Raw genomic sequence first — 25,882 nt, forward strand, 5'->3', positions numbered from 1 at the left:
GAAATAGCCCAAAGCCCCTCCATGGGATCCCATGGGCGCCGCCTCGCATTTATTAAGATCAGAAAACAATTACATTTGAACGTATGTACTGTACATATATACAAGGCGTTAACAATGTTTATACTCCATCATTGGGAGAGCCGCTCGGTGGATCGAGAGCCTTACTCTCCTTAATAAATTTGACAGAAGTTTAATTAAACATTAATATGTATGACGATTAACAACTTAACCGGATTAGTCTTCCCTAACAGAAAATTAACATTGTTCGGTTTTTACAATCTGCACTCCTCCCCTATTCCTATTTTAAGCCAGTCTTTATTCTACGCCTATTGCCAAAATTCGTCCTCTGAAAGAGTATTTGAACTGATTCTTTGTTTTAGTTTTAAAATATTTCGTACGTAATTAATTCTTTCAAAATATTGAAGACGGGAATTTACGTTTTCGTGAGGTTCGTTATTTAGAGTTTTCGCCATTTAGAGGTAAATATTATTTATGTCCTATTTGAAGGGTCTGGGAATTGTATAAATGTCCGTTAAGTAGAGGTTTTCGTTAATGGGGGTTTCACTGTATAGAGGACTTGTATGAACGTCATCTCGTGACCAAATCGTCATTGCTCCACCTCCTGCACCATATTTGTGCCGTGCTGTTCGTGGCATAGTTTGGCTTGCGCCTGAACATTTATCATGTGTGGAAGATGATGTAAGGGAGGAGATGATGTACTTTTAGGGGGAGTCAATTTATCCCGCGTCAGGATTAACCTAAGGGATGTTCGTATCGGAAGAGACGAATGATGACAAGTATCTTACAAAGTTAAAAGCCGTTTATTTTGTCGAATTTATGCTTACATCGATATTAGACAGTTCCCAAATCTCGGTGTTCCTTCGAAGTGGAGAGAGTTTCGGTCTATCGGTCGTAGCCCCGGGGCGGACGAGAAGGGGTGCGGAAGATCGGCGAAGATGTGGCGGCGTCCTATGTGGTCGATGGCAACACAACACAACTTAATGAGCACGACATTGGGCTTAATCCAGAGGAAGACAGTTCTTCGACCTTGAATTACCGATTTTTATAGTTTTTCTCCCGCTATCCGCATTTCTGATTGCTGGCACATCCCATTCCTCGCTTCCCGATTGGTCTCCTTTGTTTCCAGGTGAAAACCGATTCCTGATCGGGTCACGAGAAAGGTCCGATTCGAGGCGTCTATTCGATACCTTTTCGTCGACTATGCCCGGAGATTGTTGATAGAACCATAAGCCTTGCGCTTATAATTTAGCCCGTTGTTTGTGATTTCTGTCATTTTGGAATTTTAACGATCATACGCGATGTTTTTCTATCCATCAAATCTTTCCCTCTTTCCGACTTTTTTCCTAAATCGACTGTTTATGAGCGCTTGAGTCAGGAGTTCCACCTTTCCCGACCAACATTCCATCTGATCCGTTACGTCTTTTGTTTTCGCGTTGATTTTTGTTTGATAGTTACAGTTTCTTTTTCTCCTCTCCCTTACATATATATAAATATAAAACCCATTTAACGGGTATCCGTCCGTCCCGTAACCGTTTGATAACGGACACTAGAGGTGCCCCTATCGTGTGTCATATTTCAAACATTCAAATTAAATTAACAATTTTAATTATTATTTAAATTAACAATATAAATTATTATTATTCATTTGGCCAATAAATTATTATTTGGTCAATATAACAATATAAATAATTCAGTATATTTGTAATAGGAATTTATTATTGTCACGGAATGCCTGTAATGTTCACTAGGGGGCGAATAACGAAAAACCGGATAGATTTGAACCGCTACGATAAAACGATAAGTGAAATAGTTAAGCTAATATTTTAATATAATAATAGAAACCTTTCATGGCACGACCAAAGAAATACGCCACTGTGGGGGAACGTAAAGCTGCCACTGCTGCGAGACAAAGGGAGAGACGTGCGCAGGAAACATTACAGAGAATAGCACAATCAACACGTGGAGGCTTGCAGAATGAAACTCATGAGCTCAGATCTGCAATGTTGCACAGGCAGGCAGAAGCAAAACGACACAGAAGACAAAATGTCACAACAAGGCAAATTGATTCCAAATAATTATACTTTTTTTACCAACAATGTTGTGTATACAGAAGTTTTATGATGGGATAAATGATGGAATACAGAACACAGCTAAAGAATATCTTCAGTCTGTAATACAGAAATACTATTTGCTGTGTATTGATCTGTTAACATTACTTTTTAACATGAACATTTGTATATATTTATACTTGATTTTTTAATCATATTAATTCTATTTATTTGAACAATTTTGAGTAAAGAATAGATTCACTTTCTCATGTACAAATACTGTTTGCTGTTTGTGTATTGATATTTTAAATTTAGTTTCTAAGATGAAGAATTGTATACATTTATATATATTAACTGCATCAAACTTTTAAACATTAAGCGCACACAACTTTCATATATTAAGTGCATTAAACATGCCTCAGGAATTTGTAATGCTGCTGGAACGCCCACTAGGGGGCGTCCCGGGCTACTAGTCTAACCTATAACCTTTGGTCCGACTCGACCATAGCATTTTCGCTCCTAATTAATTTGAAATTAAATTTTTGTTTCGACCCTTTCCGGAACCTCACAATGGCAAAACATGCATTTTACTTTCCCGGCTCTGTTATATCAGAGGGAAACTATGGGAATATTTTTACATTTTTAGGCTCAGGAGAGTTTGAAACGTCAAGAAATGAAAAAAAAAATCGAGGTTTTATCTGTATGTACAGTAAGCGTCAAAATCCTCTCAAAGAACGCATAAAACTATTCTAAAGAAGTGAAAAATGTTGCAAAGCACATTTAGTATTTAGTACGAAAACTTTATATTTATTTGTGTGAGAATCTGGAGTTGGAAAAGATATTTTTAATGAATTTGTTTTAAAATATTTTGAAAGTTAACTTGATAGAAAACTTGTCTATTTTTGTAAAAAAGGAAGCACTTTCTTTGACTCATGGAGAAAATAGAATTGTTACTCCTAAAATGATAGTTCAAGTGCGGTAACTCACTCCACTATCCGCAAAGCCGCCCGACTTTCTCCTCATGTCCGAAGCGTGGCGTGAAATTCCAGTAATCCTATTGAATGTCGATTTATTATAAAAGGTAAAAGGTCATCTTTTAACTTGCTCTTGCTCTTGTTCTAAATCACGGTTGACACTCTTACTTAGTGTTCAAATGTTTAGCTAAGGTTTCCGTTTTGGCGCCCTTGCCGAGGCACGAGACATTAACCGTTCCTCTCATAGTTCTGAACCTTCAGTTGATTTCCAAGGATTACTCAACTCTTCTCTACAGACATATATGAACGCCAGATAATATATTTATATCATGTAAACTCTTTCTGAAATCAGGTTAGATTTAATATTACTTTCTTGTTATTATAGTTAAAAGATATTTCTATTCAATGTGCATATATGATAATTATAATTTGTCTTAATAAATATATAATTTTATTCTAAACTGTCTTCTAGATTAATTTATGACTAATTCCTTCGCAGGAGGGTAATTAAATATGGACGTTACCGCGAAACGTTCATATTTAATTACCCACCTGTTTTCCGTGAACTTCGACAAAGTAGTGTCAGAACTGACTCTAGAGACCTTCCCGATTCTCTAGATAATTTATAACGGCCATTCTCGTTAGACGGAGTAGATCGGAAAAACCTCGTTCTCACATTTGCATACTTATATGTTTACGTATATAATTATAATATAATTATTTGAACAACATAATTATTTTATTAATAATAGTAACATACAAAAAATANATAATTGGTGGATGCCAGGCAGAGCTGCATAATCTGGTTTAAGAAAGAAGCAGATGTAGTCACTCGGGTTGAGATCAAGCGATTGAGACGACCACTCGAACAGGCTAATATTTTGATTCTGAAGGCATGGCATTGCCCTCCTGGATATATGTTTTGTATCATTATCTTGCTGATAAATGAAAGAGCTCCTATCAATGTAGTGATAATCAACAGATTGTAACAAATAATTGTCAAGTATCTCAGTGTAAATAACGCTATCCATTTAGAACAGTAATTCTCAACTACTGTGCCGCGAGATTTTTGAAGTGTGCCGGCACTGCGAATACCCATACATAAGCGACGTCAGACAAGTAGTTCAATCAGTTCTACCTTCCTAGGGCGTTTGGAAATTGTAGCTGCCTTGGTAACTGCCGGTAGTTACCAAGGCGTTTAGAAAACGTGACCTAAATAACCAACTGCGTTTAAAAATCACTGTTATAATGTCACCGGTTGTCCTGCGATACTTACCGAAGTAACTGTGTGCCGCCAAATTTTTAAATTATTAAAAAGGTTGGCAATCACTGATTTAGAACATAGTCTCTTGCAAGGCTTTGGAGCGGAACTGGAGCATGGAGCAGGTGGAGCAATGGATTTTTACTCGGAGCAGGAGCGGAACCGGAGCACGGAAATTTGTAGTGCTCCACTGCTCCGATATATATATTTATTTAATATTTGAGACGATGAGAATGGAAGTGGCATAAGTTGTAATATTTACAAATGTTAAAAATACAATAATTGAACTAAAAAGAAAGGTGATCACAAGCACAGATTAATTTTATATCCATTCCATGTATGTCCCATGTGAAAGGTGGGAACCTCTCTCTCCAGTCTCCACTATCCCCTGACCAAGCTATTCCTTCCCCTTCATGACTCCCCAGTTTATTTATTAAAATCAATGAGGTTGTATGTTAATTTTTTTAATAATAAATTAGTTGTAAATAAACAAGTTTTTTATGCGTACTTATATACCAAAGACAAAAGTGTAATTCCTATAAGAATATTTTAACCGGAGCATGGAGCGGAGCATGGAGCGAAGCTGGAGCAAATACTTTGATATCGGAGCGGAGCTGGAGCGGAGCAACTCAAAAAAATGGTCGCTCCAAAGCCCTGGTCTCTTGGGTATAGAACGTAACATTACAGGCCCAAAAAGTACGTAATACAGATCCAGACCATAAGACTACCACCACCAAATTTCAATGTTGTTTGTATTTCTCGCTCAGTTATAGATTTCATCGATGTAGTCCCTACTCATTTTCGACCAAGCCAAATCTACTAATTTTAGATTAATCTGACCATGCAATCCTCTTCCACTGTTCTAAGGTCCAGTTTTTATAGCGTTTAGCAAAATTAAAACGTTACTTTTTATGCAATTTGGTAAGTTTAGTGTGAGATCCGACCTCAGAATAAGCCCAAATTGTTCATTTTCTCCCCTAAATTTTCGACATATTTGAATTAAATTTGTCGCCTCCTCGTTAAAATAACATTGTCAGAAAAAAGAATCAAATATCGATCCCAACTTATAACTTTCATCGTTAATATAAATATTCGACCCTCAACAACGACATTCCTCTGCCGCAAGACAAAAAGTTTATAGTTAAAGTCCGAATTCGTCATTTTGTTTTGGTCCCGGGAACAACTTTGACCTCCACACCTGCAGGACCAACTCTATCTCACACAATAGGAGATCACCTGACTAATTTTTCCCTACCCGAAGCTATAAAAGCGACTTCTTTCCCCCTCCTCGGGGGAGTCTCACATCTACGGTCGTCGGAAAGGGTTAAGTCGCGAAAAATTTTAACTGTGTGCATCGATCACCGGCAAAAAGGACTAAATTTTCCCCACCTACGTGGAAGTAAAATAGAGGTATGGAACAATTAATGTAAACTTTCTCTCCGCGAGTTAGGAGCTAGTGAACTAAATTCACTTCCCCCGATGTTAGATTTTGTATTCTTTAATTTTTTTTTCTTTTCGTTAATCTAATAAATCGTTGTTTCATTGTTAAATGGTGTCCTTTTACTCGTATATCGCCTTACGCCTCGTCGACGACCCCTCTCACCTCCTCCACTCGACCTGACAATAAGAATCCCGACCCTTCTGGACCGCAATCGAAATTTAGCCATCTTGACAAGTGAGCAGGTTTAACGACCTGTCGCCGAAAAGGGAGAGTCGACGGTTCCCGACCTCCCCGGCGGTTCACATTAGGCTTCTTGGGCTTAACTGTTGTTTTTAATTGTGACGTTTTAGGCATCTGCAGATAGTTGAAGTACTCACTTCTATTCCTAAGCCATGTTCAATTCCCTCTTTGCTTGTGATGATCTATCGCAACGTCCATTCGTTATCAAACGTATGCAATGCTTTTCTGTTTAGGCGCTCGAAATTTTCTTCCTGCTAACTCTTAAATTTTCGTGATATTGTAGCTCACTATTCTTTATTCTGGATACATTCGAACGTCCAACACCAGATTCTAATGCTGTTTTCTCAACAGAAAAACTTTTTCTTTAGCATGTCCACAATAAGGAATTTCTTCTCAATGGGAAGCTTTTTCATGATTATTATGATAAATATTAATCAGGTGCAACAAAAGATGTCAAATGTCTTGATATAACTGTAAACATTAAATGACGTAACAATCTTCTTCGTCATCTTAAATCACGTTGTAGCTTAAGCAGACGACATGAAATTGATATGTTCCGATCCGAAGATCCTACAATCTGACGCTTGCTAAAAAGTCTATTGCTAAAAAATCTATTTGATTCTGCTAATCTCAGGATTAATATATAAAAATACTGTTATATGTTTTGCTTTAATTCGCAATCCTCCTTTTCCTACTTTTTTCATCGATTCTACTCCTATTAATTTAATTATGTTATGTCATTCAACGAGCTCTTTGATACCAATCGTACTTTAGAAACCATATCGATAAAATTGTTAAATCTCTCGCTGTTAGACGTGGAATATTATGGCATTAGGAGTAGAATCGATGAAAAAAGTAGGTAAAGGAGGATTACGAGTTAAAGCAAAACATATAACAGTATTTTTGTATATTAATCCTGAGATCAGCAGAATCAAATAGATTTTTTTAGCAATCAAGTGTCAGACTATAGGATTTTCGGAACGGAACATATCAATTTAATGTCGTCGGCATAAGCTACAGCGCGAGATTTAACAAATACAATTCTCTTAGTGACGAAAAAGACTAATATACAAAAAAAAAAAAAAAAAAAAAAAGCTAGTATAACGTTTGTGAGATCCGAACCGTGAATAAACCGATTTTCCCCTATTCTCATAAACTTTGACATATTTTAAATAAAATCGTCACCTAACCGTTAAAATAACATCGTCAGAAAAAGAATCGAAGGTCTCCTCAACAACGATAGAAGGTTATAACCTTTCTTTTGAATGTAAACATTCAAACATCGAAACAATGTCATTCTCATACTGCAAGACTTATTTACAATTAACGTCCGATTTCATCATTTCATTATGGTCCCGGGAACACCTTTCAACCTCCTCCCCTGCAAAAGTAACCTTTACTTCTGACAACAGTCCATCACCTGACTAAATTTTCGAGGCCAAACCGATATAAGACCGATTCCTCCCATCTTTCAGGAGAGTCTCGGCTTGTTACTGGTCACCAACTGCTGACCAGTGACAAGCCGGACTACACTGAGGAGTCATATCATTGAACTTCCTTTATCAAGTGCGCGCTACGAACGTTAGTCGCGATCTCAGTGGCGTAGCGTAGTGGGGGCGGCAAAATTTCACAATAAATAATAATAATATCTTGTAAAAATTTGAACCATTTCATATTTTTGTCGCACCTACGATTCGGACCGATTGAAATGAGCACGGAATTTTTCATTACTTATTCTGTGACGAAACTGAATTTTAGTCTTTTAAATTGAGATATCTAAATAAGGGGGAGGCGAAATTTTCCTCCGCCCCGGGCGGCTGACACCCACGCTACGCCACTGCGCGATCCTTATAAATTTGTGCCTCGATCCAGAAAGGAACAGTCGAACTTCCGTGGAAATAGTACAGATGTATGATAATAACTCGTGTAAACTCTCTCTCGGCCCACTTCCTTGTACTCGGAAGTTAGAAATAAATCTTGATAGATATTCCATGTTCATAATTGTAATTGTCCATCTAAATATATAAAATTACTTGTCCTGACTGGCTGACTGACTGATTCATCATCGCCCAGAGCAAACCGCTCTGGGCGATTATGAATCAGTCGCTCTGGCGCTTTCACGAAGTACCCTGTGTACTTCGTAAAAACGCGCACTAAGAAGGATTTTTCGAAATTCCCCCGCGGGGGGAAGAGGGAGAGGATTAAAGCTTAACCAAAAGAACGGCTTCTACTGTACTGTTTTAGATGCGATTTTTCGTTTTCAACTACGTTTAATTTTCATTGAGTACTTAGGTGTATTAAATTGATAACATTTCAGATATTGTTATAAATATTTTTATCTATTTCGATTTTTTAACCAAATGTTCGAACCGTTTTAAATTCGAAATTTTTATTGCACATTGGTTCGATTATAGAACGATTGTAAATGTTCCAGAAAATTGATCAAATTGAAAACAGTTCGTTTGATTCTCGGAAATTCTCGTCATTCTCAGCGGTAGGTGTTCTATAAGAATTATTATGGTTGTTGAAATGCTGAATATAAATGGGGTTTGCTTGCAAAATCCTCGCGGGCAAAGCCGCAGGCAACAGCTAGTTTGTTATATAATAAATCTTTGATTTTCTTGTTAAATTGTCTCCTTTGCTCATTTATTGCCTGCGCCTTACCGACTACCCCTCTCACCTCCTTCGCTCGACCTGACAAAAAGAGTCCCGACCCCTCGGGATCGTAAAACGTAACAAGCCATCCACTGACAAAGTGGGCAGTTTTCACCCAAACTGTTGCCGAGAGAAAGAGACTCTCTTTCTCTCGGCATTTCTCTCGAATTCGTCCTACCTCCGGCTACCCACACGTTTGAAACCTAATCCCATGTTTTGTATTAGTCCTTTGTTTCGTATAGCATGGATTTACATAACACAGAACTTTTTCGGAATAGTATCTCGTATCGGGTTATTGCGTATCGCTTATCCTTTGAACAGCCGGCGAAGCTTTTTGCCTGACCATACGAAATTACTCGCGAAGAGCCGGGGAAATACCTTTTTGGAGGTCTTTTAAAAGGATAATTGCCCCTATTTAGGCGTTAGAGACGTGTTGAAAACCCCGTAAACTCCACGTAGCCAGCCCGTCCTGGTGAAGCGCGAACCAAGCGGGATCGCGCCTCGCCAGGAGATATTTACGGATTAAATCCCCAAATACCTCTGGTGTATGAAAACACCTCTTATTAAACTTGTGAATAAAACAAGTATTAATCTAAAGTTTTGTTTAGTTACCGTATATTAAAAAAATATTTATATTATTATATTATAGAATCAAATTTTGCTAGTAATGCCTAAAACTGTTTAAAAATATATTTAGAAGTCATTTATTTCATACTTCAATAAATTTTCTTATATATTTTCTATCTCTTTCTGCTGTAAATGTAATACAGTCTTTTCTAAATGAATCGAGTTCAGTAATTGGCGCGGACAAAACAACCAATCAAGCGAAAATACCATCCAACCAATGACAGGACACGTAAGCCTTCGTCGAGTTGATTTAAAATTATGAATTTTTTAACAGTTGCCAGATGAATTGTAATTACTTTAGAATATTTTTAACCAACAATAATCAATTTTATTTTATTAAAATTTAATACAATTTTTTAATTGGATTTATATTTTAAACAAACTAAAATGACAAAATATTGTTATGGAAGCCAATGGACAAATCCAAATTCCAGTAGAGGTCGGCACTTTAACGTACGAATTGAAACGGTGAAAATTAGTAAGTTGACATTTGAAGAACTATTTCAATTTAAATACTTGAAGTTGTATTATTATTAATTCTATATTTTCTAGTTAACATTTAATCGTTACTGCTTAACTTCTGTATTTATAATCGCATAACTTAGTAAATAAAAAGGCTTCAGAATATGTAAATTTTTATCGGTAACTTAATTATTTGCTTAAGTATTAACTTTATACGTATATTTTTTATCATTTAATATACGAAAGATGCCATTTAACATTTTCAAAAGATGTTTCGGATAATTTTAGTCAATTAAAAAAAAAAAAAGAAAGAAATCAAACGCCTCAATGTCTTTTTCGCCATGTTTGTTCGCTTAATTGTTTCGTTTTAATTAAATTTAAAAGTACTAACTTTTAAAGGTTAATGTCCAGATACGTGGACCGTCATGGCGGCACTTCCTGTTTCAGCCTCGAAACCAGACGGTTTGCAGAGGTGTCACGTGACGCACCGACGCACGTTCTAACCTAACCTAACCTATTCTAATAAATTAGCATAATTATTACCAATTATATTATTAGAATAGGTTAGGTTAGGTTAGAACGTGCGTCCCTACTGTTTCCTTTTCTTTGCTGGAATCAGCGATGAGGCGCCATGACAGCCGCCGACGTTCGCTCGCGTCGTCACGTGACACGTCGTCTGCAAACCGTCTGGTTTCGAGGCTGAAACAGGANAGCCTATATTTCTTTAAGATTAGTAAATTAGTTAATTATATACAAGAAATGCATAATATCAATGCCAGTGCAATTTTACTTTTTATATATGTCATAGCATTAAAAAAGTTAAATGCAAGCATTAAATAGCCATTTAACATATACTGTAATAACAAATAAAATTCTATTAAATTCAAATCATTTTGGAGTCACGTTTTTTAAATATTTTACTTTTAACATTTTATCTGGATAACTGTATCCCCAATATTCCTGTAACAATTGTTTTTCTTTTTGATAAATCAATCTTTTTCAATGAAACACGCACTGATCAAAAATTCATACAATATATAACTTATTAACTATTTTTTATCTGATATGGAAAAATGCACTCCTTTTTAATATCAAATAAAAACAGTTATAAAACTTAATCTAGGAACGTTTCAGTCTGAAGTTTTTTAGGCTGCAATTTGAAGAAATTGTAGGCATAAATTTCCATTGTTGTTGGCCCGTTTGTCTGTCCTTTCTTAATCTCGAGAAGGGAGTTAGGTAGATGAAAGTCGGAACCAGGTATGGTAAGCTTATGGGATAGGAGGTCCAGATTAACTATAGATGAACTTTCGGTTTGCACTGGAAGTCATATTGTTTTAATTTAAAAATTTTTCCCTGAAAGGAATTAGATACATGATCAGCACCATGGCTATTGCTATCAGGAAAGTATGATGTGAAGGGGCAATACACTTCAATTTTATGTGGAGAGCATATATTTTAAATTAAATATGATTAAAAATTGCAGCCCAGAATTGTGACTATATCACAGTTAATAACTTTATATTTTTAATAAGTTATGCTGCTTTTAATTATTTAGTTGAATATAATATATGAGCCTATTTTTTTCGGAAATGTTTTAAATCTTTTAAATATATACGACTTAGTATGCATGAATTTGTGTTTTATGAGAAATCCTGACAAGATTGTCAAATAATTGCAGAAACATCATTCTGTTTCCATTAAATAGATGAACATTATCAACGCTAAAATAAATTGTAAAGATAGAAATTATATATTATCCAATATATGATCATTTGATTAATTAAACGTATTTTTAGGAATTAATAAGTTTGTTTTTATAATGTCTTTCTTTTAAAGATATTACATTCTAAAACAAACGTATTAATTCGTACAAATTATCTATAATTAATGTTTATGTCCTCTCGGACATTTATCTGTTTATAACATAAATTATAATTTTAATTATGAAAATAGTTTTTCTCTTTTTATTGTTTTTTTTTATTTTATTTTATAGATAAAATTGATAGAAATCAATTTGAGAAAATGGAAAATATGGATTTTTCATCTGATCCAGTAGAGACATTTGAAGAGTTAGAAAGATCTCTTTTGTTGTTATGTAAAGATGATAACGAAAATTTAAATAATCCTTGTATTAGCAAATATAATCAGAATTCGTTGAATATCTTTAACGTGAACTCTCTAAGCGAAATAATAGATGGTTTTGTAAACTATAATTTCAGTTTTCCAGGGTACTATCAAATGGTGGAACAAAGTATATATCGAAATCCGTATATAGATGAAAAACAATTTTCAATGAATATAGAAGAAAATATAAATTATAGTTTATGTTCAGTGGTAAAAAATTCTGACATAGCTAATTATTTAAAACAGAGTGACGTAAAATTAAATTTGTTGAATTCTAAACTGGTTGAAACAATTGAAACTGAAACTTCTAGCATTGATAAATCTAATGATTTTTTAAAATCATCTACAGGAAGTGTGATATTTTCAATACAGGATCAAAATGAATGTTCAGAAATGCCTATAAGTGATAAAGATCAAACAATCTTTATTCCAGAAAATACTGACATACATCTGAATTCTCCCAGAAAAAAGATAAAAATTTGTGAAAATGATCAAAATGATAGAAATTCCAGTACACCTGTGAGACATTCTGTAAAATATTGCTGTGTTCGCGATGAATATGAAAATGGGATCTCGCTCCTTATTGAAGGAGATTCTCATTGCACATCGTCGCCAAAATCGCTACATGCTGGTGACGATTCAATAAAGTGTTTATATGATAAAGTCCAAGAAAATAGATTAATTGTAGAATTAAACAACCACAACAGTGGAAAACAATCGGAAAAGGAAAATTCAATAATGGTTACGAATGATGGAATTTCGATAGAAAAAACATGTGTTTCAGATGTTTTGCCAAATAAAAATATTATTTTATATGAGAAAACAAAAAATGATTCTGACGAAAGGCATATTAATAAAAATCCTAATCAGACTGAAACTGTGATAGATAACAACTTAAACATATCATTGAATAATGAAATCGAGCGAGAAAATAAAGAAGTTAAGATCGATTCTACCCATTATGTTTCTAATGAAATAAAAGAAGTATTAGAGATAAAAAGTGACGACGAACAAAAAGTGAATAAATTTCAACTTGAATTAGATACAAACAAAGATGATGGTCCATCACAGCTTAAAATTGCAAATATTAGTGAAGATGAATCAGATTGTCTCATTTTGGAAATTAACGAAATGGATACTATTACGGAACAATCGGAAACAGAAGATGAAAAGAAGTCAAAAATTTCGTTATCTGCTCCAAAAAGTACATCTTTAAAAGAAAAAGATCAACTTAACTCACAAAATAAAATGTTTCCGGCAGGAAGTAGCGATAAGCATGAAATTATTCAAGAAAAGAATATTGCTGAAAATAGTGTTGAGAGTATATTAAAAGAATCTGTTTCAGAGAAATGGAATAAAGAACATGATAAAACAAGCAACAGAAAATTTAATAAACGTAATTGGAGGAGGGAAGATCCTACAGAAAAAATAGACATTGATGATCCTGAATGGGAAAGGGTCAAAACACTTACTACAGACGAAGAACGATACAGTGCCGTAAAAAATTGTTGGAATTCTGACAGCGTACCAAATCCTCATAAAGATCTCACTTCACATTCCTTTAGATTAAGGAGAATGAAGAAAGAGGGCTATATAGCACAACAAAGTATTAATAGAAAAAGAACTGCAACAGGAGATCCTGTGGGAATAATAGGTAATAAACGACAGAAAACAGAATCTATCCCATGTACCGATATTCTCGATAGAAAAATAGAAGATGAAAAGAAATTATACAGGGAAAAGCTAGACTTTGAGGAATCAATTTATTTCAAAACATTGCATAAAATCACTTTTGACAGCCAAAAGAACAGAAATAATATTTTGGAAGAATATATGCAGAAGTTAATGCAAAATGTACAGTCACCTTCGAGTAATCGTTTGCTTTATGCTGAAAGTGTAAAACAATGGAGAGAATGTAACGAAATGTTTATATATAAAAAAGAGAGGGAAGATAAAGAAACGGCCAGAAAACGTTACACAGATACAAAAGAAAAACTGTCTAATGATCACCAGCAAAAGATTGATAAATTGTATAAAGCTAGGGAAGAAATACTTAAATTCAATCAGTTTTATTGCGTTAACCAATTAAATCCAACTATTATTGAGAAAAGAAGAGCTGAAGAAATCAAAATAACTGAAGAAATGTACAATGCTTTTACGAAAATGTACTCACCTGCACGTTTTTAAAACAAGTTTTTGTGATTTACTATCATTTAGACACTTAAGAAATACAGGGATGTCATGTGCAATGTAGATCTGTTTAAGAATTTATGTATTATTTTTATATTTATAGATAGAACGTGCGTCCCTACTGTTTCCTTTTCTTTGCTGGAATCAGCGATGAGGCGCCATGACAGCCGCCGTCGTTCGCTCGCGTCGTCACGTGACACGTCGTCTGCAAACCGTCTGGTTTCGAGGCTGAAACAGGAAGTGCCGCCATGACGGTCCACGTATCTGGACATTAACCCTTTTAAAATTTATATGAGAATAAAGATAAGTAGTCATATACTAATATATAACAAGATGATGATTTAAAAGATTAAAATTATGTGTTTAGTACGATATCAGATTGACTTATTATACTTAATACTCAGCTGCATGCTTGTTAATTACCACAATACTATCTCATTGAGAATTATTTATTAACTTTAACAAATGTTTTCAACCTGTTCTACAGACCATCCTCAGGTTTTTTAAAAAGCACGCATGCATACATTCAAATTTAGCATGTATGCATAAGTATTGTAATTATAACAAATGCCCTTCTTGAGAATTTCTTGACAAAGAACTAAAATATTTCGTTCCTTTGTCTTTCTCCGGACAACGTACTCGCATTGTTTTCCCTCCACAGTTATAGCAACGTTTTTCATCTCCATAGGAATTATTAGGCTTAATCTCAATTCTTGAATATCACTATCATTTTAGCATTTAGTTCACAACTTGATTTCATGTTTTCATAAATTCGCAGTTTTTGTCGAAATTCTTTGATAGTAGTAGCACCATAAAGCATTGTTTTACTTACTTGCTCATCCTGAATTCCAACGATGATGCATTGTATCACCGATTCTTCCTCAATCGTAATTTGTGACGAAATTTCAATCATCCGATACATATATTCCTGATAAGTTTCACTCTGATGCTTCACTTCCATCGAAAGTTGTTTGTGAATTTTCCCGCTGTTCAGTTTTGGAGAAAATTCGGCGCAAATACTCGTAGCTTCTTTTAATGCTCTCCATAATTTAGTACACTGTTCATAGTTTAAGTACTGTACATTCTTACTGAACCTCTGAGTAGTCTTTTGCATACCATTCCAGTTACACATTTCCGCCATGTCTTCGAAATTGGAGATCCACTTAACGACATTCTTCCCGTCGTCACCACTGAACCTTTCAAGGGATTTATCAGCATCTCTAATGGTAAACGTTGGCTTAAAGTACTCACTTTTATATCGCATAATATTACTATCTTCGTCTTCACTTACAGTATAGTCGTCGCAAAAGTGCCGCTTCCAATCTTTCCATCAACTCTCTCTTGCTACCCGTCGTTTTCAATTTTCGTCGTTCTAGTTCGATTTTTAGATAAGCACACTTAAAGATGTTTGACATCCGTCATAGTATTGTCCTTAGATACAACAGTCAGTCGTAGTTCTTCGTCGTTCACCGTAGCTTAACTAACTCCATCATCTTGTCTGGATTCTATTATTGCCTTGCTAAAAGTTCTCATACGAAGTTCGTTCAATATTCCGGACGAACCCCCAAAATTTGTAGGTATAGAAGTAAGAATAAACTTCCAGCTTCTTTAAATTATAGATAGAACGATAATGTTCTGGCATCCGTAACGTCTTTAGTTCTCGTTGCGCCTTCTGTAACTGTCGTCTCCCCTTACTCGTCACCTCCGCAACCCCTCTTTATTTTTTTTAACTGTTTAGGAAGTTTACTCATCTACGGTAAGGAAAAGCGGTTAAATTGGCCTCTAGAGAGTTTCAATTTCAGAAAAAAGCACATTTTCAGATAGTTAAGATAGATTTTAAGCAATGATAATTGTTTGAACTGTAATTAGTTAGCTTATAATTTGCATTGAGATCGAATTAATTCTATATTAAATTATTTTGAATAAATTGTGCATGTATCATATAAAAATTAAATTTATTATGTATGCATACGTACTGTAAATTACAAGAAATATTTTTCCTGAGAATTAAAGTTTTTACAATTAAATATAATAAGCTGTGCAATAATATAAACTGTATGTATCGTTATTTTGTTTCTTTACTTTTGTTATATTACAGTACTTACGCATACTATGGTAATTGTTATAAAATATGAGTAAACTGTGCACTTATCGTATAAAAATTACTGTAGTGTGTACGTAGTGTAACATAACAAAAGTAAAGAAAGAAATTAACCATGCACAAAGTTTTATTATATTTAATTACAAAGAGCAGTTATGAGTAAAGGGGAAAGAATTTAATTTTAAGTCAAAGCCTGCAAAAGAAGTCAAAATAGGGAAAGTGAGCTTCACAGCACTTATAGATTCAGTAAGTGATATAAATTTGATGAGAGCCGATGATTACGTAAAGATGGACGCACCAAAATTAACTGGAAATTTATTAGAATTTCATGGAGTGTAAGTGAGGAGAGTTCTACACTGGAAAGATTTTAGATTTTATTAAGTTTTAACGGAGACCAATTTTCACTTCCTATATACGTGGTTCCTAGTTCATTCCTTGCTTATCAGTTATCGTTCGGAGCAGACTTTCTGAAACAAGTTCATGTCAGTTTAAAAGAAGGTTGTGTTAAGAAAATTATCAAAGAAAAAGATACAGAAGTAAACATTTCAGACGTCAGTATCTACGCAGGCAACATTGATGTTGCCTGCGTAGATACTGGTGGTGTTGACTTGAGCCATATCAATAATGTAAGATATAGAGCTTCTAGATCTAATAAAAAAATTACAAAGCAGTCAGAGACCAGGAAACAGAACCAAGTAAAACTGAAGCTACAAAGCAAAATTAAGTTGAAGAAACAGAACAAAGTCAATCAGAAGAGAAAAGAATTACCTAAAGCAAATATTGAAAGCATTCAAGTGATTGCAAATGAAAAACCTGAAGTGTCACTTTCCAATAAAAAAGAGATTGAAGATAAAAGTGATAATTTAGAAGTTACAGTAAAAATCCAAGCAGGAATTCGTGGTTACTTAACTAGAAAAACATTGAAAGAACAGAGAGATAATGTATCACGAAACAAAAGTATGGGTACTGAAGAATCGCATAAAGATGATTCAAGTAAAATTGAAATTAGCAAAGAAGAGAAAGTACGTGAAATCACTGGAAAATAATTTTAAAAAATATTACATTCACCCACTACACAAGAAATTTCTGATGATTTAAATGAGGATAATGATGATGTAATGCTGTTCGAAGAAAACAATGTATGTATAGTGGAACCTCGGTATACGTCTGCTTTAGAATACGTCCTGTTTGGACAAAACAAATTTTACTCGGTATACAACTTTTGTTTGGTATACGACTTAATTTAATTATACGCACCATCTATGAACAAGTAGCACTATCCGTGTACTAGACCAGACTAGACGTTCGCAATGCCACAGTTTCTAACTTTGTTAAATTTCTTCTGATTTTAATTTGTAAGTAAAATTTTACTACTTCTATTAAGCATGAATTGCAAAAAGGCAAGTGAAAAGCAACAGAAAACTAACAAAATGACTAGAATCACAATGGAACTGAAAAAAGAGATTGTTGAGGAATATGAAGGTGGCACGTGTGTTCGAGATTTAAATGTTGCATACCGTATTCCGAGAACGACGATATCGACAATCGCGAAAAACAAAGACATTATTAATTAAATCTGCTAACGTTGCGAAAGAGGTTAAATCAATTTCTAAACAGAGATTGAAGACATTAGATCATGTTGAGAAATTGCTTTTGCTTTGGATAACTGAAAAACAGTGTGCTGGCGACAGCGTATCAGAAGCAATTATTTACGAGAAAGCTAAAAAGATATATGCTGATCTCATGAAAATCAAGCAGGAACTAGCCAGGAAAACGAGGTGTTTAAAGCCAGCCATTTTTTTTTCATGAGAACGGATTAATAATTTTTACATTATTTCTTATGGGAAAGGTTGGTTTGGTATACGTCCTATTCGGTATAAGTCCAAACGTTAGGAACGGATTAAGGTCGTATACCGAAATTCCACTATACTTTTTCTTCGATTAATATTAAACATAGTATTATAGCTAGGCTCAAAAATGCGCAAAAGGAAGATGGTGAATTAATGGAGATAATTAATATGGTAAATGCAAATAGTTATGAAGTAAAAAGTGGTATTCTGTACAAGTAAATGTATGGGGAGTCGTCAATAGTGGGTTCCCTTACAAATGCAAGCCGATATCAGAGAAGCGCACAATGAAGGTCACTTTGCCGTTAAGAAAACCGAAGCATTACTGAAAAGACATTATTGGTTCAAGAATATGAAGAGTAAAATCGAGAAAGAAAAAGTTCTGTGTTTTGAGGAAGAAATGGATAAAGTTAGAGCAATGGCAAAATAGAACATTAAGAAAATGCAAGCGGGAGAACAGGAAAACTTTTAACAAAAAAAAGGAAAAAGCCCACCAAATTCTTAGTTCAACTAACGAAGTTTTCGACCGGTCAGATGAGGACATCGGTGTCGATGTCAGCTGTCAGGATGGCCGAATGTGGGTGTAAAATTCCTAAACTGTTAGGAAAATAAACGAGGGGTTGCGGAGGAGACGAGTGAGAACGGGAGAGGGAGACGAGACGACAGTTAGAGAAGGTGCAACGAGGAATAAAGACGTTACGGACGCCAGAACATTATCGTTCTATCCATAATTGAAAGACTGTTACGAACGCAAAAGAGTATTGTTACTTCTATTTCTATCGTTATTCCTACATATATACATACAGTACACCGGTATATACACATACATACATACATACATACATACATACATATACATACAGTACATGGAAAACGCGATTATCCGAAAAAATGAATTAAAAAAAATTTTAAAAATTTAAATAAAAGAACATGCACTGTTGTACAGTACATATTATAGTACTGTACTGTACAACACTACACAGAAACCAAACTCTCCATGTAACTGGAAATCATTACGTTATATTTTGATTATAACGCCGCAAAACTAGGTCGTATTGCTCATAACATTACGTTAGATATTGAGTAAATTAATTTACCTTCACATACAGTAATTGCATTGCATTATGGTATTTTTTGTTTATTGTACATGCACACTGCTAAATTGGCTTAAAAATCAAAAAAGTTTCTTGATTATCCGAAAGACCCTTGTCCCATTGTCCCATCAAATTCGGATTGTATATAATGAATTGTAAATTTCAAAAATGTATGCGGTAAAACCCATTTTAAAAACTATCAGAATATGCCCTTGTAAATAGCGAGTTTTATTTTTAAAAAAATAAAAAATAATAGAATTAAGAAAGTAGGGGAAATACGTACAAAGTGACATATGGTTTTATTTCAGGTTCATAACTCTTCATTGGTAAATTATAGCACTGTCATATTCTACAACAATCATCTTTGGTTCTTTACCTATGAAATATAACAAACATTTATAATATAAAAATAATAGAAAAAAATATTGTTTAATTGAGATCAGTCATTTTGTCCGTATACTATGGACAAAATGGCACATTACGTAAGGACAAAATGACACACGTAAAATCTATAAAATTACTGACAAAGTTCACAAATGAAACGCTTGGTTCTTTTAGAAATGTCAACGCAAACAATTTAAGCACCGTAACCAGTCTTCTCCAGGCTTAGATCGGGAAAAAAGATCATTGCAATATATGCATGGACAGTACTCTTCATCATCTTGAGAGTTATCAGGAAAATTTTGTTATGTGAAAGATGATAAGTTTTTAAATAATACGTAAGAAAGGAAATAAAGTTTTATACTAAAATTTCTTAGAAATGTATTTTATAAAATGGTGTATTATAAATTATTTTAATTATTTTTTACTGTAAAGCTTCTTTTGTCAGGATATTATAGTAGGTTAGTGAGGTTAGCATATAATATAGGTCAGGGGTGGCCAACCTTTTGCATACCATGCGCCAATTTTTTGATAGACGAGTTCAGATGCGCAGTGGCGTACCGTGGGTGTTAGCCGCCTGGGGCGGAGAAAAATTTCGGCCACCCTTTAATCAGGTACTGTATTTCAATTTAAAAGATCAAAATTCAGTTGTGTGAAAAAAAAATTAATAAAAAATGCGGTGGTGATGTAGTTACCCGTACAAAATAGTCCCATTTGACATTAGTGGCATACACGATTGCGAATGTATCGTGGATCGTAGAAGCAAAAAAAAAAAAAAAAGGTCAACAGGTGTAGCAGTCCAACCGACTCGTGGACTGTCCGGACGGTAGCACTGTCATTTAGACGCCTATGCACTGATCGAAAATAAACATACATGCATACACTGTAATTTACTATGTGGAGAACACTCATTTTATCTGTAAAGTTGATTGCAACGAATTGTGCAACAAATGAACTTGCCAAGACAGACTATAAAAAATTAATTTTCTATGTAATATTCTTAATTGCAAAGAAGCCAAATCTGGCAATGTTGCTCAGAACTGACTAAAGCGCCACTTGTAATCGTCCAATGCGCCAAGTTTGGCGCATGCGCCACGGTTTGGCCACCCCTGATTATAGGTAATAACATAACAAACAAATATAAAAACGATTACAAAATAACATATATTTAGGGTGATTAATACACATGTCTAGAAACACACTTCCCCCACAGGCATTGATAGGAATGACCCGCGAACATCGACAAACACCTGTTTTTCAAGGTCAAGTAACTATATATAGCGTACTGCATTGTGTGGTATCTTATTGCAAGTTTCTATTATATAAATAATAAAATGTATCTAAATAATACATAATAAAAGAAAACAGTGATATAGGATATTTTATTTACATTTATTGGTTGACACAAATAAAACACACATACAAGAAAGAAAATCAAAGCTTAGTTTGCGACAGACTTCATTTTTTTACATTACCTTATTATAAGTGCAATTTTATAAAAATTATACTTTATTTTTACATATTATTACACGTAAATAGTAAAATATATTTTTATATTTTTTGTCGTGTTTAATTTTTTAAAATTATTTTTTATTTCTAACGCAGTGTTTTTTCAACCTGTGGGTCGCGGGCATAANTGGAACAAAGTATATATCGAAATCCGTATATAGATGAAAAACAATTTTCAATGAATATAGAAGAAAATATAAATTATAGTTTATGTTCAGTGGTAAAAAATTCTGACATAGCTAATTATTTAAAACAGAGTGACGTAAAATTAAATTTGTTGAATTCTAAACTGGTTGAAACAATTGAAACTGAAACTTCTAGCATTGATAAATCTAATGATTTTTTAAAATCATCTACAGGAAGTGTGATATTTTCAATACAGGATCAAAATGAATGTTCAGAAATGCCTATAAGTGATAAAGATCAAACAATCTTTATTCCAGAAAATACTGACATACATCTGAATTCTCCCAGAAAAAAGATAAAAATTTGTGAAAATGATCAAAATGATAGAAATTCCAGTACACCTGTGAGACATTCTGTAAAATATTGCTGTGTTCGCGATGAATATGAAAATGGGATCTCGCTCCTTATTGAAGGAGATTCTCATTGCACATCGTCGCCAAAATCGCTACATGCTGGTGACGATTCAATAAAGTGTTTATATGATAAAGTCCAAGAAAATAGATTAATTGTAGAATTAAACAACCACAACAGTGGAAAACAATCGGAAAAGGAAAATTCAATAATGGTTACGAATGATGGAATTTCGATAGAAAAAACATGTGTTTCAGATGTTTTGCCAAATAAAAATATTATTTTATATGAGAAAACAAAAAATGATTCTGACGAAAGGCATATTAATAAAAATCCTAATCAGACTGAAACTGTGATAGATAACAACTTAAACATATCATTGAATAATGAAATCGAGCGAGAAAATAAAGAAGTTAAGATCGATTCTACCCATTATGTTTCTAATGAAATAAAAGAAGTATTAGAGATAAAAAGTGACGACGAACAAAAAGTGAATAAATTTCAACTTGAATTAGATACAAACAAAGATGATGGTCCATCACAGCTTAAAATTGCAAATATTAGTGAAGATGAATCAGATTGTCTCATTTTGGAAATTAACGAAATGGATACTATTACGGAACAATCGGAAACAGAAGATGAAAAGAAGTCAAAAATTTCGTTATCTGCTCCAAAAAGTACATCTTTAAAAGAAAAAGATCAACTTAACTCACAAAATAAAATGTTTCCGGCAGGAAGTAGCGATAAGCATGAAATTATTCAAGAAAAGAATATTGCTGAAAATAGTGTTGAGAGTATATTAAAAGAATCTGTTTCAGAGAAATGGAATAAAGAACATGATAAAACAAGCAACAGAAAATTTAATAAACGTAATTGGAGGAGGGAAGATCCTACAGAAAAAATAGACATTGATGATCCTGAATGGGAAAGGGTCAAAACACTTACTACAGACGAAGAACGATACAGTGCCGTAAAAAATTGTTGGAATTCTGACAGCGTACCAAATCCTCATAAAGATCTCACTTCACATTCCTTTAGATTAAGGAGAATGAAGAAAGAGGGCTATATAGCACAACAAAGTATTAATAGAAAAAGAACTGCAACAGGAGATCCTGTGGGAATAATAGGTAATAAACGACAGAAAACAGAATCTATCCCATGTACCGATATTCTCGATAGAAAAATAGAAGATGAAAAGAAATTATACAGGGAAAAGCTAGACTTTGAGGAATCAATTTATTTCAAAACATTGCATAAAATCACTTTTGACAGCCAAAAGAACAGAAATAATATTTTGGAAGAATATATGCAGAAGTTAATGCAAAATGTACAGTCACCTTCGAGTAATCGTTTGCTTTATGCTGAAAGTGTAAAACAATGGAGAGAATGTAACGAAATGTTTATATATAAAAAAGAGAGGGAAGATAAAGAAACGGCCAGAAAACGTTACACAGATACAAAAGAAAAACTGTCTAATGATCACCAGCAAAAGATTGATAAATTGTATAAAGCTAGGGAAGAAATACTTAAATTCAATCAGTTTTATTGCGTTAACCAATTAAATCCAACTATTATTGAGAAAAGAAGAGCTGAAGAAATCAAAATAACTGAAGAAATGTACAATGTTTTTACGAAAATGTACTCACCTGCACGTTTTTAAAACAAGTTTTTGTGATTTACTATCATTTAGACACTTAAGAAATACAGGGATGTCATGTGCAATGTAGATCTGTTTAAGAATTTATGTATTATTTTTATATTTATAGATGTAAAAACATCTAATACTTTCAAAAAAGTAATATAGAATAATTACCTTTAATTTTTTCGAATATTTTTTTATTGAATAAATATATATATATATATATATATATATAACTCAACACTATTTGCAGCTGGATTCTTTCAATATTTTATGTAACTACGTAAGTGGATGCCAAGCCGGCTGAAAATTACGTAGTTACAATTAAATACTGATTTTATAGTTTTTCTAATAAAAACATCTAGTAATTAAAGCTAAATATTTGTTACATCAATCCATAAATACTCGACTTCGTCCTTAAACACAAATTTATAAAATCTCAAATTATAATTTAAAAGCTTCAGTATTGTTTTTCATATTAATAATGGTAATAATTTGAATTCTGTTATTTAATGTCAACTTAAATATAATTTGGTAATGATTAAATATCAAAAGCTGTTATATAACTTTCAAATATTTTTACCTATTATAATTCTAATTATAAAATTTCAAAAGATGTTAAAAGGATGGAATTATTTGACAACTACATCTAAATAAATCTGATAACTATAAAATTTTATTTTCTTGTATACTTAAATAAAGATTTAAATTTTGATAACTTTTTGATTTTTTTTAACATTATATTAATTCTTCAATTAAAAAAAAGTAGAAAAATGATTTTAGATAAATCGATCGTACAATATTTAAATTCTGAATCGTTTTAAAATTTATAACTGGAAATTTTTGATATTACCTTAACAATTAGATAAATAATTTAGTACGTTGTTATTCAAAATAGAAGTTAACGAGATGCTTTCATCTTGTTTAAGTTAATGCAAAGTGATATTTGGTATACATTAATTGTTAATGAAGATTAAATTTTGTACAAAATTGTTTAAATGTCAAATCAACTCATTGAAACGATTTTAACCGAAAACAGACTTGTATATTAGTTAATTTGCAATAAAAATTTCAATTTAAATTTTGAATTGTTGGACGTGACGTTTGTCCTTTAAGGATGAAACATGCACATCAATAATGAATATTTTGAACTTCGTGTCAGTCTAATAAATTAAAAAAAGAAAAAATATATATATGCAAGGGCTCTTGCACAACTTTCCCGTCCTTAGGATCCTTAAGTCTGATAATTTTCTGAAATAATGGAAACTTAAGAATAATTTTGTTGAATCATCAGAAATTTCTCTATTTTTCAAACAAATTTTTAAGTTTAAATTAAAAATTTGTCTGACAATCTTATGAGATTTAATTTTAAAAATATTAATTATAAAACCGCAAAAGCTTTACTTTTTAGGGGTAGAAGTGAGTTTTAAAAAATTGTAAATGCTAGGAACAAATAAACTTTTCGTTAAATTGATGACAGTTGACCTTTATTTTCCACTCCTTTCAAATTTTTTCGTTTATTCAGACCTGAAATATTGCAAAACAGACTCCGACGTACTCATAGAATTTTTTTAATTATTTATAATTTTCGTCTCAAAGTGTCAAAACGCCCAGAAATGCAGGGAGGAGATTAAAAATTTGACCGATCAGCATATCCCTATATCATCTCTTCCTGTTATATTCTATAACAGCCGAGAAAGTAAAAGATTATTGTAAAGTTCGGTTTTTCTCTTTCCCATTTAGTATTTCGTGATCAGATGTCGATGCTTATTCGCATATTTTTCTTTAAAATATTTGTTTATAGTATATTTTTTATACATCATCATCATCTTTCATATATATATATACACATGGTGATTATAATTAAAGTTTCGAAATAAGAACCACTGACACTACATTTTGCGTGAATATCGTGAAGCAATGGAATTTTGTTCAAAAAATTTGCCGCATGGGGTGGCAATTCGTGCTTTATTACGATGGAAAACAACACAAAAGTAAAAAACATTTACGAGTGACATAACAAATGTTCAATATGATATCCATCGCATTCTGATACAAGTTGAAAATAGCATAAATTGAGTACTAGCCCCCCAAAAGTACATTAAAACTAATAACTTGACAACACTGCTAAAAGGGAAGGGCTTATCATATCAGGACAAGACGGAAAAAAAAGACACGACAATCAGATATAAATTTTATCGATATAGAAATGCATTTCGGGTGCTAAAAGTCCCTCATCAGCCCATTTAAAGAGACGAACATGGCAGTTAACACTATGAATATTTACAATATTGTATTAGGACAAAGATTACAGTCTGGTATCAAATAACTCAGTGCACCGAGTTTACAACATATTAGATACTTTTATGGCTTAATTTTAACAATAACGGGTAATATTAAATTAAACATAATTAAATTTGTACAATACAATAATAAATATAATTGATGCTTGTAGTTAATCTTATACAGTCAGTTGGCTTCACAAACATAAAATTGGTTCTATTAATAATAAGTTATTAGTTACTTTTATGACTTAATTTTAATCAATTAAATTTAAAAAGTAAAAAATTTTGAGGTAATTTACTTTATTAAATTAAATTTTTTTTTTATTAGTAGACGTTTGTTGAAATAGGTATGCATAAATTTATATTGGCCTGTTAACATCATTAATACAAAGGTGTACAAATAGATATCATTAAAAATAATCTACCCTCTTCGTCTATAGCTCAAC

The 25,882-nt window shown here is 33.0% G+C and overlaps 1 protein-coding gene across 3 annotated transcripts in view; it reads left to right on the forward strand.

The window, feature by feature from the left end:
• LOC111620862 overlaps positions 1-23,810 on the forward strand; it is a 38,222-nt gene extending 14,412 nt beyond the window's left edge. The window contains exons 1-3 of one of the 3 annotated variants that reach the window (XM_023362861.1): positions 9,309-9,745; positions 11,723-12,063; positions 21,196-23,810. In XM_023362861.1, the coding sequence (XP_023218629.1) occupies positions 9,655-9,745; positions 11,723-12,063; positions 21,196-23,172 (2,409 nt within the window). In that variant the 5' untranslated portion in view covers positions 9,309-9,654 and the 3' untranslated portion in view covers positions 23,173-23,810. Of the gene's footprint in view, positions 1-9,308; positions 9,746-11,722; positions 14,142-21,136 lie in introns of those variants that run through there. The other 2 variants (XM_023362862.1, XM_023362863.1) reach the window with 2 other exon arrangements.
• The last annotated feature ends 2,072 nt before the right edge of the window (positions 23,811-25,882 follow it).

Source organism: Centruroides sculpturatus, unplaced genomic scaffold, assembly GCF_000671375.1.
Source record: "Centruroides sculpturatus isolate CEXI.00-Female unplaced genomic scaffold, Cexi_2.0 scaffold240, whole genome shotgun sequence".
Taxonomy (NCBI): Eukaryota; Metazoa; Arthropoda; class Arachnida; order Scorpiones; family Buthidae; genus Centruroides; species Centruroides sculpturatus.